Below are 18265 nucleotides of genomic sequence, written 5' to 3' on the forward strand. Positions count from 1 at the left end.
ACAGGTCATGAGCCATTCATCCTGCTGTGTGTTTCTCTTTAAGAAGGTGCTGGTAAGTACTACTGGAACACATGTGGGATGAGGGGTTGCCATGGCAAACAGGTTTTGGCACTATTTAAAACAGGGTTTTATTGCAGGGCAGAATAAATAAGCATGTTAAAGCCACATACAGTAACTTGTTGGCACATACATTAATGCTCCCAAGGGCTGCAGTAACTTAAGCACCCTCCCTTTAAATATTTTTCAGTGTTTTTTCTCTTTTATTGACTACATGCATTTAGTATTAGGGTGAGGAATGTCCCATTTCCACCCCCTTTTGAAGTAAGTAATTGAGGCAAAAAAGGGGGACTGTCTAATAAATCAGAAAGGGGCATTGTGCACAGGCACGAGGGGCAACTTTCCCATTCCTGACATACATGAGGATAAGCCAGTGTGAGACCTGGCTGTGCACTAAATCCTGACTTGCTCCCTTTAGATAGAGTAGATTGGCCTGTTTGTATTTCTGATGGAGCCCGAATAAGCAGGAAGAGTTTCACACCATTTTCTGCTGCCTCTTTTGTGCCAAGCCAGTCTCCTACCACATCACAGCAGTGAGCTGGTTACTCCGGCTTTAGTCATCTTATGAACCGCTTGTTCTGTTCCCAGTTTGGCTCCCAGTTCACACCAGTGAGTCCCGTTGGGTCTGGAAACACTCCCAGCTTCGAGGAAGTGCTGCAGGGAGGCAAGAGGCAAATCTGTGCCTGTGAGAGGGCTCAGGGTTGTGGTGCTCTTAAAGGTGAACATAAATTACACTTTATAATGAAAGCTCCGGTTTAAAGAAGAGTTATTAGTGTATTAGGCTGGGCTTTATTAGCTCGGAGGTTTCGGAGCCATGCGGGAGGTGTGACACTGGCTCCCTCTTCTGTGGGAAGCAGTAACTTTCCCGGTTTGGAGAACGTCGAAGCTGCCAAAACAGGCGAAGTGCACAAAGCCTCCCCCATTCCCTCCCACTTCGGGTCACCTGCACACATCAGTGCAGATGTGGTCAGGTAACACAGCTGGAGGGTGAGTGCTCCGGTTGCATCCTCCCCTGCACAGCAGAGGATGGCCGAGGCGTTGGTCTGGGGATGGCAGTGATTGATTTCTGTTTAAAAACGGAACTGGTGAGCGGATGGACCTGATTCTCCTTGGTTTGTTGGTGAGAAAGTTACTTGGGAAAAAGATCTAGATTGCTGGTTTATTAGGAAGAGGATCCTCACTGTGAGGGTGCTGAGGTGCCGGCACAGGGTGCCCGGAGAAGCTGCGGCAGCCCCATCCCTGGCAGTGTTCAAGGCCAGGTTGGACACAGGGGCTTGGAGCAACCTGCTCTAGTGGAAGGTGTCCCTGCCCGTGGCAGGGGGTTGGAGCTGGATGAGCTTTAAGGTCCTTTCCAACCCAAACTGTTCTATGATATTCTCTATGGTTTTAGGATGAAAGCTGTAAAGTATTTTGCCTTTTGCCCCATTTCCAGTATGACCCCACAGCCTTCAGCAAGGCTTGGGCCAGTCATCAGGACTACTTGTTTCTCCTAAACTTTCCTGTGTGCTTAGCAATAGCTGAGGCAGGCTTAGGCCTTGTGAAATGAGGAAGGGAAAAGAGTAGATTATTTTATGAAACATACATGTTTGTAATATGGCACACTGATAGCTTCATTATGAATTGCAATTTGCTGAATAAGAGAATTCACAGGGGAAGGATAGTGCCTGGAGAGAGAAGAAAGGAGGGAGGTGATTTCATGCCTGTAAAGGTGTCTCCTGGGTATAACTGGGGTTGAAGACTCTACCATTTCCTTCCTGCTGTTTGGATTTGCTGGCAATTAAAGCCTAGTGGAGCTGTCAGGGGCTGTTGACAAATATATTATAAGCAACTTAGGTTAAGTGAAAGTTACTTAGAATTAATCCATCCCTGCACAATACTCCTGTTTCACTTCAGAGGAATGTGCCAGGAGGAATACGTACGATCCTGACCATGTTTGGAGAACCTCCTCAAGGTGGAAACTTGCAAATAGGGCTACTGTAGTATGTAATGAGAAGCTGCAGGGCTTTCAATTATCCCACATAGTCTGTCTCTTTGCAACTTGACTGACAGCTAATTATGCTGGTGCCATTTTTTTGGCAGTGGAATTTAATCTCCCAGATGGAAAGCAAATCAATCTGCCCATTGCTGCAGCTGAGGCATACTTTGGCTCAACTTTAATTTATTCTCCTAAGCCGAAGAAGGCTCTAGTCATTTCGAGGTACAAGAATATCACATTTCTGCTGTTAACCAGGCTGGTAGAAAAGTGTGGAAGAGTTGGGATTTCACAGGCTACGCTGGGAAGCGTTGTCGCTCCTTCCTCCGCATTTGGAACCAGTGGCATCCTGTGCCCTTGATTCCTGCTCGTGGAGTCTGACAAGGAAGAAGCATTTATGAGCAGGTTGCTAGTGATAATGGTTAAACATGAGTTGTGGAGGCATTAAGTAGGATTCTATGAAGGAATGAACTAAATCTCTGAAGAACTCTACACGAGAAGGAATCGGTGGCAATTTTCAAGCGCTTTAGTCAGTGTGCAATAGCCCGGCTTCCCTTGGGTTTCCTGCCAGGGATAGAGAAACAATCCTTCTACTTACCTGCACTCTTCAGACCTATCAATTACGCTGCTCCCTCCGAGTTGCTGTTACAACTTTGGGTATTACTGTCATTCGTAAAACCATTGCAGAGCAGAGTATGTGGCTGGTTACCACCAGCTGCAGACCTGAGCCTCAGGTACCCGGGCACCTGCAGCTCCTGTCAGTGGGATATTTTTCGGGCTAGAAAACCTGATTTTAGCTAGGATCAAGGGGAAGGGAGCTCACAAGAACATGGTGTTAATGAGTGCTGGGAAATCAGAACCATGTTGTTCTGCAGACTTGTGCCTGTTTGGTTTAATGCTGTTTCAGGCTGTGTATGGTACTGATGTTTGTCTGTGCTGTTGTTTTTCCCTTTGGGGTACTTTGATTTCTTAATCTGTCAGGTTATTGCATGCATGTACTCTGTTTTTTGCAGAGTTTACAAATAGAAAAGTTCCCAATTCCCCTTTTTACTGGAAAAGGCATTTCTAAAACTGTTTTGCTTGCACCTAATGAGCCTGATTCTCTTTCTCACACTCGTACAGAAACCCAGCTCTTTGGCTCTTCCTTAGTACATTTGGAGGCTGAAAGGTTACAAGCTCTCTTTCCTAGCTCTTAATACCCATATTATAATTACATTGATGCTGCTCCTAATGAGCCCTTGGATGACACTTTATAATTATGATATCTTGTACATGGAAGCATTTGTGATGAATCTCTGGAGAACAAATGTTGTGATGTTGCCCCATCATTGCTGTGATGTGTGATGTATTTCTGCGGGGTGATAGTTGAGGGAGCCTCTGTGATGCCCTTGTACTTTATAGCAGGGAGATCATGCAGTAGGTGATCAGAGCACTAATTAGTTGGTGGGAAGAGTGATCAATACCTGGGGAAAAACAGTGCAGGAGCAACCGAACGTGGGCCTGGAATGTCCTGTGTGTCTTGTAGATGATGTCTGAGGTTATAATGCTGTTTAAAGCTGCAGGTATTTCTTTGAAAATGTACATGTAGCACATGGAAATCCGAATCATCTGGAAATAACCAGCAAAATGGAGCATCATAAAACCCACCACTGTCACCAGATGTTCAGATTTAGCAGTTTGGCAAATTCAGGGTTACATCAGCACAAGTAGGTGGCCAAGCAAGGATTAACTCCAACAGGAGCTATGGAAGTGTGGCTAAGACTCTTCCCAGTTCCAATCCCTGTTTGTGGCCTGGGGCATTCATTGCCCCATCCTTTCAGATGAGCAGGCAGCAACCAGCAGCACTGCCCTGCAGTCCTCACAATGGGCTTGGAGTCTTAAGTCTTCAATGGTACATATTATCATCAGCTTTAAACTGCTAGGATAATTAAGAGCAAAGCTCATCATCCAAAAGGTTGACATCCAGTGAGGAGCTGAAGGAAATGCAGTGGGATTTGTTACTGTACCTTAAATGAATTGTGAAGTCTGGAGGGCTGGTTTCAGTGGGATGTAACATGAGGCTGAAAGTCTCACCTGTCTACCAGCACACTAACCAGGCAGGAGATGCATCAGCACTACTGCTAGCAAATAATCTGCCCTTCCTAAAGCATTTCAGGCAAGTAAAGGTTACACAAATGTTGTTCATTGCTCCCATTTTCAGGATTAAAGAAAGGACTTCAGGGGAAAAAGGATTCAGAGAGCTACAGCATGGTTATTAGCTCTCTCCTTTAGGGGGGGAAATGACCCCCAAACTTGTGTTTTTGCTTGCTTCCTCTCTGGGGCACAGCCAGGCTTCTTCTGGGGGCTAATTGCAGCTACATCCAGCCTGGCAACCAGGCCATGAACAGGGCAGGGTAATTACACATCTCACACAGGCTGACAGCTCGGGGTGAGGGAAGCTTCAGGAGGATGATGGGCTGTAAAATCAGAGGGAGCTTCTAAAGTTACCCAATTTGGTGCACCCTAAGGACAGCATTACAATGAATTTTTGTACTGTGGAAAAAGGCAGTTAACTAGAAGCAGGGGAGTGGTGAGAGCAGGATTTGAAACTGAGTTGAAAATGCCGTTGGCCATAAACTGCTTTTAACCTTTTAAAGTATTGAAATAGTTAAAGAATGTCCATTTGAACTATTATTTTCAGGTAAGATCCATAATGGACTTCTGAGTAAGAGAATGAGCTATAAAGGCATTTTAACTGGGATTTTGCCATATGTGGCAATCCCAAAGTGCAATTAGTTTATTTTATTGCAAATGGAGCCTGCACATTTATCTTGTTTATAACAAGCAAAATGCAAGGGAACTTCGCAAAGCAATGTTATCCTGGCTGCAGTGCGTGTTAGCAGGAATTCCTTCTCTTGTTTTCCTTGTTATGCATGTAATATGACATGGCCTTTTTCAGGCTCTTGAATATATGCCATAACTTCTGTGGGCTGCCCTGTGTGGCTGAGTTCGAGTGGGTTCTGGGATCTCTGTCTTTCTTGACAGAGCCTACTGGATCTGAGGACCTGAGAGCAATGTTCTTCAGGCTGTGGGAAAGGTGGGTGAATACTGATGGAGAGGCTGGGCCAGACCAGCTCACCCTCTGTGTACAGTGATTGTGCACAGGAGCAAAACGTGGTCCATAGTTACCAGTTAGAATGGGAAGAGAGACTTCCTGGAAGTGCTCGGGCTGTGGCCTGGCCCACCATGGGATGGCAGTGAAGCATCTTCCTTGTTCAAGGTGTTGTAGAGAACCTTTGCTAACTGATTTTGGTTGCACAGGGTTATATACTAGTTGTACAGTAAACTCGAGAGTGCAAAGAGATCGAGAAGCTGTCACCTGTACACACATTTTGATGTGCATGTTCCTTCTGTGTTAAAAATCCCCTTCTGTGCTGAAAAGATTAGGGCCCTTCTCCCACCAAGTGTTCCCGCAGGTACCTGCTCATTTGTGCTTTATTCTGTTTTCCAATCCTCTCAGTGACACCTAGTGCGACCTGGGGGAAGTGCAGTTTTGGGTTTCCTCACAAGAATCCATGCCACTGCAGTAACACACTTCAAAATTAAACTGAAGTCCTTAAGCTATGTATCTTTAGTATTTGGTATTCCTGAGCTGACTGAATAGCCAGTTGGATTTGGTCCACTCAGTCTCTTTCATCAGTGACTGAAGTTTTCCACAGAGATGGAAAATGTGTGCCTCCTACCTCAAAAGCAGGCTAAAGACTTCAAAGGAAGAGCTTCCTTCTTGGAGTGAGCACTCCCAGGCAATGGCTTTTGGAAGTGCAACCTCTTCTTTCTCACAAAACTAAGTGGCTGCTGTAAGGGTTTATGTTGGTATGGATTTCAGCTGTGCAAATGATATGGCAACCAATACAAACTGGGCTCATAAATGTTTGGAAAAATGAATATGGCTTCAAACAGGCCAATATTAAATGGCTGGAACTAGTTAAAAATATCTTAGGCCTTGCTTGGGTTAAAAGGCTTTGACTTCCTAAACTAAACCACCACTTACGTCAGATGCTGAACAGAAGGATCCAAAGCACCAAGTGGAAAAAGCCCTGACCCAGCACATCTCTGAGCACTCATGTCCAGCCAGCACAGGCAAGAGGCTCAGCATCGCACAAGTTTCCAGGCCACCAGTTCTGATCTGTCCCTCTCAGAACTAACTATCCATGACTTAGAAGACAAAGGCTTAAGGTCAAAATTAATCCAAGTACACCACCAGCACCAGTTCAAACATTTTACTAAATCAATTCACACAGTCTCAAAATTGTAAATATAATTAAGGACAACAGGGTTTCTGTATCTGGGTTTTTTTTTCTTCCAGGTTTCTCATTAAGACAATAAACAAACACAAATTAGGTTTATAGCATCTGTTCTTTTAAAAAATGAACGCCACTCGATGTATCGATAAAGCACCACAACACAGTTACAAAATAGGGTTGGCCTGTTTCTTTCACAAGTAAAAGACTACATACTCCTAACAGCTTTCTGCCTCAATCCAGACTTCATTAAAATAAAACTATAAAATCTCCTAGATTACACTAAGGTCAGACAATGCCTGGTATACAGTGCATTAACAGCAGTAATGCCAACTATCAGTGCCAACAGAAAACAGTTTAGAAAGTAAAAACAAACAAAAAAACCCCCAAACAAAACAAAAAACCAACAAAAATCCACCTTTATTCCCCTAGATGAGCAAAATTTAAAATAAGGGGTGCTCTGCTCCACAATGAGTTAAGGATTTGGGGAGGATGAGGGCTAGAAGAAGGGGGCTGGTACTGCAGCTTTCCAGGCTTAGTTGGCATCTAGTTTGGCCATTTCCTGCACGTAGATCCCTATACTCTCGCTGTCAAAGAGCACAAAGTACACAGTCTTGATTGAAGAGGACATTGTTGACACAAAGTAGCTGGAGATGGCTTTCAAGATCAGCTGAGCAGCCGTTTGCTTTGGGAAGCCATTCCTAGGAGAGACAAAAACAAGAAAGGAAAATCAAGACTTGCTGTTCCAGCTTTGGATGGTGCAACGTTGCAGGTAATGTGACAGGTAAATACCAGCGCAAGGCCCAGTGGTTACAGCCTGAATTAGAAGCTGCAAAATTGTTTGTTTAGGCAAGACTTAAAATATTCAAAATTCCTAAAATATGGATACAGAATCTACACACTTTAATGGGTTGAACCTTACAGTATCTGATGGGTCAATTATTCTCATTGTACAGACAAGAAAACCAAGAGCCTGAAGGGGTCAGGAAGCAGCATATATCACAGAGTTGCAGAGTCAAACCTGTCCTGCAAACAAACCAACCATTAAAGAAGAATAAGAAGGGACAGAGAACTTGATAGAGAAAATGGAGCATGAAAAGACACAGAGTACAAATGGTTTTACCCCTGCTAATGGTTAATAATAGAGCATAAAATTTTAAAAGTTACTTGTACAGCCTTGCTGCAGACTGGAAAGGAAAAGAGAATGAGTTCTAGTAGTTTGGTAGCAAGAAACAACTCCAGCAGCACTGTGATCACTTCAGATGTGGTAGGACAAGTAAAGGAGGCTGATGATGGGGAGACCCTCCTGGGTCACAACAAGCCTTGTCTGCATGGGATCAAGTCTAACTTGACTGGGCTTGGGAAGCTGAAATAACTGAGTCAGGTCTTGGCCTAAGGGAGTTGGTGGCTTTTCAGAGCCAGCCTCAGCAGCACTTCCAACACTCCTTACATCCTTTTTAATTACAGGCTGATTCAATGTAAGTGCAGTCCTAAGAAAAATATCTTGAAAGACATTTGCTTGGTATCAGCTCAGAGATCTGAAAATCAGAGGTCTTTCTACTCCTCCTTTTACTCCTCCAGCTCCTGCCTCCTCCTAGAGAATCCACAGACAAACAGAACAATCCTTGCTGCTTTCCCAGCAGACAAAACTCTGCATGACTGAATTTCAAAGCTCACTGCCCAATCTGGGACCCCTTCTCACAAGCTTTTTCACATTTATACCCAGCAGCCCTTGTCCAAAAGTTTCATCTAATCTTAGAATAGGTCAAGCACAAGTAGAACGGTCTGAACGAAGCCATGGCTAGAACTGTAAGTTTTATAGGTCATGGCAAACTCCTGGTAACTACACTGAATGAGGCCAAAGCTCTGCTGCTGCATTACTCATGAAGTACTGCTGCCCACTGACTGGGGTTTCACTGTAGCCCAAGTCCAAGCACTCCCTAAACCACAGTGAAGCACACTGCAGTAACCAGCCTGAAGGAGATGGGACACAATCACTGTTGTTATGAGTGGGACCCAAACAGAATTGGAATGAGCTCGTTGCACATCACCTGGCTCCTCATACACTTGCAGATCCATGATGGTCAATACTCCCCATTATAAAGCATGTAGTATTAACACTACTACTAAGTCCCAGATTACACAAGTGGCTGAGTTTCTCAGTTTCCTCAGTAATTCCAAGAAGCTGGGCTAAATCCACCTCCGGCACTAACAGGCACCACATCGCTTAGCATTTGCTCACTGAAGCACCACACTGATCATAAATGCTGTTGTATTCTCCTTGTTATTACATGCTGCAAGACACAAAATGAGAAAGGCAACTGTGTCACGGCCCACTTACTGCACATTACCATAAAATATACTCCGAGAGCAACACTGTAGTAGTGTTGCCCATAATGTGATATTATACCTGCTGCCTGAAGATAATGCTTGTTATATTTCAAAAATGATGGCATGAAATAGCTCATGCTGTTTCTTTCTCTTCTGAAAAATGACCATTTTTCTTCTTTTACTGAAGAAGGGGAAAAAAAAGAAAGGCAAAAGGCATTGTGAAAAACCCTTGTACTATTCTGAAGCCAAATGAGCTGGTCAGGGAAAATCAGCTGGGTGACAAGTTAATCAGCTGAGAGCATAGTTTTGACATAGGAGCTGCTTCCTACTATCAGCTTACCTAGAGAACAAGACACAGACTCAGCATGCCTCCACAGCTGATTGCTTGCTAGTTACTTGTGAATCCTGTATCCTGGCATATATTGAACAGATCTTTAAGGAATTTTGCTCCTGAGCAGGAATTGTCATGCAGGCCAGCATCAAAATCAGGGTATGCACTGCTATTGAATCACTCAGGGGTGATACTGGAGTCATACAACTGCCACTTCAGCAGGGTGGTCACCTCAGGGCAAGTGACAGAACAGCAGCCTGGTTAGAGGGAGGCATGCACATGGGGCAGCCAACAATGTAAACTGTTTAGAACCATGTTCCCAAAAGAAAGGTGAGAGTAGAAAAATGAGAAGGAAGGAGCTGACCATGTGGCCATGTGTGGGCTGCAAGGAACAGAAGCCTCTTGCATTGATCTAGTGGTCTGAATTAAATTCCTGTGAAAAGGCAGTCTGAGGCTTTACCAAGCTAGCGTCAATTCAGATCAAAGTCAGAGCCTCAGGATGAAATCCCTACTCCAAGGATGGTTTTACATTCAATCCCTAACTCTCCCTTTTCTCCTGCTGGCCCTACCAGACTGAACTCCAGGCTACCTCTGCACCGCACCCAACTTGTGCTTTCCACAAGTTGGCCGTAGCTGAGCATCTGGCCCACTGAATGCTACAAGTATGTGATTTTATTTCCCCCTGTGATTTATTTGAACTGCCCTCATGTAATCCCATTCCTCAACTATAAAAGAGAATGAAACTGTTTATGTGGGTTTATTGGGTGATGTCTGCTTGACAGATGTCTGTATGAGAGCAGCTGCATACATGTGGTGTCTTTGGCATTTGCTGTCTTTAAAAGCTTGACTTTTTTTTTTAATGCTTCTGACTTCATAAAGACAAGTAAAAGAGCATTGTCAGAATATATTATGTTCTCTCCAAATTTAATCTATGCTTGAGTATCTCTAATTAAGAGGAAAAAGAAAATACACAACCTCATATATTTCTCAAGGCTTTTTGATTCCTCTCCATCGTTTAAAAGCACCACTTCAGCTGGCTTGAGCGAGAACGATGTGCACATGCCAAGTGGAGGACTTAGCCTCAGATCTTGCCTGTCAGTAATCAGGTTTCATAACAGAATGTGAATCTAATGATTGTTCAGGGTTTCATCATCTTCCAATACCAATCAACTCCTTCACAATGAGGGTTGGGAATGATTCTTCCCCGGGAGCATTCCAGGAAAAACAGGGAAGATGATACTTTACATAGCCTTGCTTTTAGATAACCAATTCCATAGTTGCTCTACAGGCTGTGGAGGAATAGAGTTTCTCCCAAAAGCAATTCAAAGCTTCTCTTTGTACTGACTAGCCCATGAACCTCACAGCTAATTCAACAGGTTAGTACAAACCCTCTGCTGTATTCCTCTACTGTTGCACAAAGTTTGCTCCTGTTATCCTCTTAAAAAGCCTGTCATGCAAATTAACCTTATTTGGAGCTTTCACTCACACAAGTTGCTTAAATTTATTATCCTTATTTATTATATGAAACGTCTACTTCTTTATTGTTATTCACCCAACAGCTCAAATAGTGCTTTCTGTTCTAACCCACAGAACAGGCAGGAATTAATCTAGTGTTGCAACACGGAACAATGGGAACAATATTCTTCCTGTACCTCATCCAACTTCTTCCATGGCAAATTCAAAGGGGGCAGTTGTTCAGAGTTAAATACACAACCATGTTGTTCAGCCTAGAATTGGCCTCATACTAAGCCATCACTAAGGTCCAAATGTTCTAAACCTCCCTCCCCACCCTAAACCCAAGAGCCTCAGATTAACAGCATAGCCTGTATTCAGACTCCACAGGCACTGACACCTTGTACAAAGCCAGTGGACCTTAACTTTAGACTTTGGCTTTCAAAGACCAAATCTTGAGAATCAAGGCATTTCAGGTTTGCTGCTTAAATGAACACTAATCCACATCTTCTGGCCACTCTAAGACATACACTGCAGTAGGTTTAATTATGCACTAAAACTAGGTAAAACAGACCCCTTTTCTTCATGTCCTTCTCCACATCCCCAATTTACACGAACAAATTGTCTGAAAAAAACCCCTCTTTTACTATCCTCTTTAGAAGTTCATTTTATGCTGTTTAATCTACTTGCATGCTTTAGGATTCTGCAGGGATCACTATGAGACCTGCCAGAACTGAACTAGTGTTCATACTGCAGGCTCCGCACACAGCTTGAACCAAGCTGAAAGGAACATTTCACGTAGGGAATGGATTTAAATGAAGAATAATAAAGTCAGCATTGCAGCAATGGGTTTGTACATGAGAAGGGACTACAACATATGAGATGGCACTCCGAAAATGTGACCTATTTGGCATAGGGTTTGTGTAACAGCCTTACCTGCCACTGCCAATTGAGGGAAACGCGATTGATTTCAGCTTCTTTTCATCAGCCAGAGCCAAGCAGTTCTTCACCGTCTTTTCCAGCAGCTCCTCGCATTTGTCTGAGCCCCAACCTGGGCTATTACAGTGGATCACAAATTTTGCAGGCAATCCGTGGCCAGCACTGACAACAGCTAGTAAAAACCGAAAGTGAAACATAATTGCTTTCCTCTCCTTAGGATTAAAAGAGTGCAAATGTGATTAAAATCACAAACAACTGACAGACATTCCTTTAGCCCCGGTGAATGTTTTAGATTACAAATCACACAGCCTTAAAATATAACAACATGATTACAGAGACTTTGTATTTTCCATTTCCAGCTGCACTTTGCTGTGGTAATTTATAAATCATAGCTCTAATCGAGCTTATTTTCGAGAGAGCAAGAATTCATGGCTGACATCAAAGGGAACATTTAAATTGGGGTTTGTGCAAACTTGTGTAACGCGTAAGGAAAAAGGCAGTAATCTTTTAGAAGCTAAACCTGTTCAAGGGATGATCTTGCTTTGGTTCAGTTTATTGCAGAGCTACACTAAGTATCAAGGTGCTGGACAGTCATATAAAGACTTGTGTGACCTTCAGCTAAATAAAATTTGTTTAAGTTGTATGGAAAAAGAAACCACACTACTCACAAGAGCATACACTGAACCTGCACAATGAGTCAGGGCCCTAACACGCTTTGGGATATAATTATACACGGCCACAAAAGTGTAGGGATAAAATGGCAGCTTATGTCTTCAAAAACAATAGTAAAAATATCAGTAATTTAAAAAAAAAATAATAAAAACCCATATTTGTAAAGGTGCTTAGAGGCCAGAAATCCTCCACTCCATTCTGGAATGTTTATGAAGCATTTTGTTATTTAAGTATAGTAGAAAAAAACCTCTTGGAGCGCAATCATCACATATGGATACTATCCCATAGCTGCTGCAGGAAAGAGAAAATAGACTTTGTCATATGGCATTGTGACTGCAGGTGAATCAGAAGAGTACATTCTGAAGGACAATGGAAGCATGAGCATTTCTGTTCTGATGGGTTTGCAGATCCCCAACATGTTGAACAGCTTCAGTGTAAGACAATGTTAATTTGTCATAATGTGCAACTAAAATGTTGGCAGATTCAGAATACATCATAAATCCAAGAAAAAAATCTATTAAAAGCAGCTGATGCATCTCTAGTCAGATGTGAAATGTGGATAATAACTTCATCCTGCAATAATAAAGCACTGTATTGACACACACCACCAACTTTACTATTTCTCTGGGACTGTTTTCTGGAGCAGTCATTAATTAACTCATTAGGATGCTGTTGAGGACAACTGTTCATTACCAAGAGCAGTTGTCCCTTAATACAAATGCAAATGCTCTGAAAGGGGAACTAAGTTATGCTTCTGCTGTAGAAAGAGAGAAGCATGGACGCATTCTGTGCTGGTTACAGTTACATTCCAGGTAAGGATCCTGGTTATTAGTGGATTAAAGGGATACCCATATAACTGAGAAATCTGAAAACTGGGTACCCATATGACTGAGAAACTGATGTGCAGGAGCTCTTCTCTAGAGCTCTCCAGCAAGTCCCTGCAAGCCAGTTTCTCTTGATGTAGTACAGAGCTCCCAATGAGGTAACACCGCCAAGCAGCCCTCAGATCTGGGGGATCTTTTCTCTCCAACTTGCAACCTATTTGTGAGCAGCTGGGTCTGGGCTGATAAGGAATAGTACAGAAGTAAGAAAAAAATAACTGATTCTACAAACTTCTGCAGAACAAGAATTCCAAGAAAAATTTATTAAAAATTTTAAAAAGCAAGGAAAAAAACTCAACTCAATGTATTAAGCACCAGAAGTAAACAGTTGTAATTTTTCCTGTCAGAGCTGAAGCCTTACATCTCCCCTTCAGCTTTAGTTAGAATTCGTTTACAAAACTGTGCACACTGTATTTATTTTTATAGCATAAACACAGATGGCAGAATCAGCCTTCTATATGAACAACATGTATCAGCAATTTCACAGATGGTGTAAAATTATATATCGCCGTTACCACACTTTATTACTCATATAGTAGATTTTTCTCAGATATTACATAAATTTTGATAACTAGGCATCAAAAAGTCATAAGCTTTTATAGTGATGATTTCGGCACTGATTAAACCAAGTGCCCAAGCAGATGCTGAACTTTAAGCACGTGCTTAAGTTCAGTGAAAGTGGGCAGCATTTCAGCAAAGCAGATGTTTAACAGAGTTGGACTCAACTGTTCTGAAAAATAAGAGTCTCATGAATTGCTTTTCCTAATAATCAGTGTTCACTGTGTATGTGTGTACCCGTTAAGAGACTGCTCTCACTTGGGATATTACACCACTTTCCCTAATGCGTTGGTAAAGGTGACTTAAGATGCAATGGATGTATATTAACTTTGGAGAATAGAAGTATCATGTAACCCATAAAAGCTGTGTGCAGACAGCAGGATCCCAAGTGTTGTATTAGTGCGCTAGCAGGAGCTCTGCTGTCTGAGTGCTGCAGACAGTGAAGCCAGAGCCTGTGTGTTTTGGCTGCATGTTCCCGAGCGCAGATCCTCACCTCCAGCTATGTCCAACGGCCCGTTCTTTTTGCGGAGCTCAATGACAGCTTCCACAAACTCCTTGCCGCCTTTCTTTTCCAAAGTGCTCCCTGAACAGAGAATGGTTATTTTACTCATCTGACCCCAGTTTCCACAACAAACATGTGACTCATCATTATTTATGACATTCCTCTAGAGTTTTCTACCCCAAACATGTTTTTTTTGGGGGGGACTGCAAAGTAAGATCTAAACCTTTTGGGACTTGAGAATTAGCTACTCATTAAAACAACAACAACAACAACAGAAAGTAAAAACCAAAAGAGACAACCCTAACAACCCAAAAACCTCACCTCGGTTTATCCCTTGCTAACGTTCTCTGATTTTAATGTCAAAACATCTGACATGACATCCCTACCTCTTTCCTTATCACGAGCATCTGTAAGTGTGCAATGTTCCAGAAGGATGTGCTAGCTCGAAAGTGGTCGAAGGTTCATAATTCCTTCCCCTAAGATTCATTTTCCCCTCTCTCTTACAAATTGCTTTAAAGAGCCATTTGCCACAATAAGAATTTGAAACTCACCTGATCTTGGTCCCTGACCCCAACAGGTGGCACCAGGAATGAAACAGTCTCGTGAGTGCAGCGGGCTGCTTTACTTGGTAACTGCCCAGCTTGTTGAGCCACCTTTAACCAAGAGGAAGAGCCTCAGAAATAAGGAGAATCTCTAAGGAACATATTCCTCCAATGAACTTCTCTAACTACAGCTAAGGAGCTGGACAACGTCATTCTGGGAGGAGAAGAGCTGTGCAGTGTTTCGGGGCAACCAAAAGGTATGCTGTTTACAAAGGCAGTCCATCACTAAATGGTTTAGATCTTATTTTGCAGCTCTAGTTGTAAATATTAATATATAAAAAAACAGCCCAAGAAAGCATTTTCCTAACTACATAAGCATCCCACATAATTTTGCACTGTGCATATTAATTATAGAGGTAGATAACGTAAAAAGCAGTGATATTTCATAAAGGCTCTGATTTATTACTTTGAAAACTGATTTCCATCAATTCAGAACTAGGATCTCTATAAAGATCTAGACATTTATTTGGTGAAACCCCTTACTTTCACTGATGAAGAAAGAAACAAATGCATTTTCTGATGGAAGTGCACATAGTATATGCTCAAGGAAGCAGAGCCCCTCCTCCAAGAGTCCGTTTACTAAATAGGGTTATAGCTCTAAGCACTAACAGGACTGCAAGATGCTTTTGTTTTGACACCCTTGCTAAATTTCTTCCAAACTGGAGATTAAAAGTTGGAAACAATGCATTCAAAAACTGACTCTGTGGCCCTGCCTCTGTTTTGCTATTGGGAGCTTGTTGCTTTTTGGGGCACAAAAGCTGAGGACAATTATAAAACGTCTGTCTTTCCTTTTGCCTTTTTTCATAACCATTTCTTCATGCTGGCTGCTTGCCAAAAGCTGGATTGTGAGGTCAGACTGTGGAGGTCAGAGTGTGATTTGCTTTTTGTGCTCATTTAAGCTTTTTTATATAAATACTTCAGTCTAACTTTATTCAAACTCCTCACTAAGAATTTTCTGAAAGTCCAAGTTACTCATCCCTGTACAGCTCAGATCTTACAAATCTCTTGGGAAAGGCAGTAACTGCTCTATCTATAGCAGCAAAGTGTCTTAGGAGAGTGCTAGGGAAGGAGATCCACACCAGCATGGAGGTGCCTGGATACGTGCTGCCCTTCCAAGGCAGGGACGTGCCGGGCAGCACGATGCCCTTTGCTGAACCAGCCTGATGCCGCAGTCTTACACAATCACTCTGACAGAGAGGGGATGGGGAGGGAAAGCACCAGTCTTCCATTCTAGTTATATCCCTGTTGTATGTATTTCCATACCATTCCTATTTATATTTGTCTATATTCCAGTTATATTCCCCTTGAGTCCATGAAGTCAGATCAGTCCAAAACCCCATGACATTCATAATCCTTAATTTCTCTTGTTTCAAGGGGAAACATAATTAAGCCTTGCACAGAACCTAGGAACAGAAAAGATCTATTAAGTAGGTCATTTCTTTGCCATTGCAAAGCTGTTGTACATTTAATGGAATTTAGCCTAGTTTGGTTTAATTCAATCCAGAAGGATCAGCTTTTTCCCTTCTACTGGGAATTAATTTATAATTAAAAGCAATGAACAACACTGTCAGTTTATTTCACTGAGCTCTCTGCTTGCAGATCTGTTCTGTAGAAGAGCAAAAGCAGTATTTGGTATGACTCAGTAAGGTTTTCTGCATTTACTCCTCAATTATGTTCTCTTTCTGATTAATAGCAAGGGTTTATATTGAAATTGTATTTCAGAACTGTGCTGTAAATTAGCTTCATCTGGGAAAGGACAGACTGTAGTTAAGCATTTTCCACTACATTAGCAAGTTTCTTGATGGAAGTCTTGCTTCACAGCTTCAAGGTTAGTAGCTTATTTGCTCACAGGCATAAATATGTGTCACTCCCATGAGAATAAGATCATTATCTCATGCTTTCCAAGCAGGCATTGGTATCAGTGTTGAAAACAGCGTTAGCAGAAATTTAGGCTCTAAAATTCTCAGGATAAACCCCCAGTACATTTAAATTGTTAGGGAAAAAAAACAACAAAAATTAAAAATAATTAAAAAAAAAAATTTTAGATGGGGAAAAGTTAATCATTGGAAGCTAAGCATTTGTGCACTTCTATTCTTTCTTACAGCAGTCAGAGGCAACAGGAACCTACGCTAAGGAATGAGCAGTACAGCTTCGAGAGACAATTTTCTCTGTAGGGTAGCAAAGCATTTCGTTGTCAAAGGGGAGGAGGCACTGACTTTAGAAAGTTAGAACTTTAGAAGCATATTCTTCAGATACAGGGTATTATGACACTTATGTCAATGTCTTTGCATGATATTTAGCCAGCCAAGTGACAGCTGTTCCTGCCCAACAGGCCATGAAGAGCTACATTATTCTACAGGTTATTTGGGAAGTAGCCCCTTTGGAAGAAGCAGGAGTTGTGGGCCATGCTAGGTCTACAGCAGGACACATGTTCCTCTAAGCAGGTACTGAAACAGGGCTGCAGGCGTGGAGGGAGACCATTGGCATAGTGATGATGAGGTTAAGGTGAGATGTAGAGCAGAGCCTGGCAGCAGGTGACTTTGTTTTAAGCATGGTGGGTCATCACCCTTACCAGTAATTCCATATTCAGCCTAAATGCTGAGTTGCCTTCTCCAATTACCAAGGCAGCTCCGTTAAAGTACTGCTACCCTTTTAGAAAGTCCTTCAAAATACTATACACAGAGAGGGGTGTTACTAAGGTAGGAGTTACTCCGGGGACACTGGAGATACTGAATTAAGATGTCATGTTTTCTATCGCGCCTTCTCTCATTGGTGTAGCTTAGGTGACTGCCTGTAAAACATGTGTAGCATCACTACCTGTGTGCTTGTGGGTGTGAGGACTGTTGAGTGGGGCTCTGGAGGTAATCAGTCCATAAAACACAAAAACCCTAACCTGAGAGTTCAGAAAATACAGATGGGTTAGCTCCAGCATGTCAGATGTGAACATCTGAAACTTGGCATGGAGAGGGTGTACTGGAACTGGTTAGAAGTCTAAAGATCAAGACTCAAACCACATTCAGAACAGGCACTTAACATGTCAAACAAACAATGTGGTAATTCATTTTCCTTGGTCACACTCCTGCATTGAACGTACTGTTCCTGCACTTCAAATTTTGGCGGTGCAATCTATTGTTACTTCTGAAAAGTCTGATTTGGTGATAAAACCCCAAAATGCCTACTAAGTTTGTAATTCTTTGTTTCTTTTTCAATACCAGTCAGGACTGCTGGAAGTGAGAAATGAATGCAAATCTGCATAGCTACAACAAGCTTGTGGCTGCTGATTGACCATGCACACACATACAAACTCCGCAGCACTGAACTTGCCATTACCTACTTCACCACCGGTGTAGAAGTCAGAGTTTGTCGGGTGAACGACAGCATCACTGTCGATCGTGGCAATGTCAGCCTGTACAACTTGCAACTACAACAGGTAAACAGATGTATATCAACCACGTTGGACAGAGACCCAGCACAGGCTCTACATTTACACATGTACCAACGTCCATATTTTCCTACCTTTACATCTCCAAACCTTGCGCCAAAGGAGTATGCTGAGTTGTGTGTGCAGGTGTGTGTAGAGAAAGGGGTGTAGGGAACAGGAGGAGGAATATTGAGTACGACATGATCAAATAAATGTTAAAATGACACGTCAGAGCAATCACATGAGATCATTTCCAAAGTTTTAAAA

At 42.4% G+C, this 18265-nt stretch overlaps 1 protein-coding gene across 5 annotated transcripts in view; it reads right to left on the reverse strand.

The window, feature by feature from the left end:
- Positions 1-6273: 6273 nt before the first annotated feature.
- Positions 6274-18265, reverse strand: part of LOC115615536 (core histone macro-H2A.1) — a 43303-nt gene continuing 31311 nt past the window's right edge. For 3 of the 5 annotated variants that reach the window (XR_003994079.1, XM_030503779.1, XM_030503780.1), the window contains 3 exons: positions 13967-14056; positions 11360-11534; positions 6274-7010 (listed from right to left, as the gene is read on the reverse strand). Coding sequence is in view for 4 of the 5 variants with exons in the window: in XM_030503779.1 (XP_030359639.1) it covers positions 6845-7010; positions 11360-11534; positions 13967-14056 (431 nt within the window). In the remaining variant the exon portion in view is untranslated. Of the gene's footprint in view, positions 7011-11359; positions 11535-13966; positions 14057-17907; positions 17999-18265 lie in introns of all 5 variants that reach the window. The other 2 variants (XM_030503782.1, XM_030503781.1) reach the window with 1 other exon arrangement.

This window comes from Strigops habroptila, chromosome 12 (genome assembly GCF_004027225.2).
Source record: "Strigops habroptila isolate Jane chromosome 12, bStrHab1.2.pri, whole genome shotgun sequence".
NCBI classification, from domain to species: Eukaryota; Metazoa; Chordata; class Aves; order Psittaciformes; family Psittacidae; genus Strigops; species Strigops habroptila.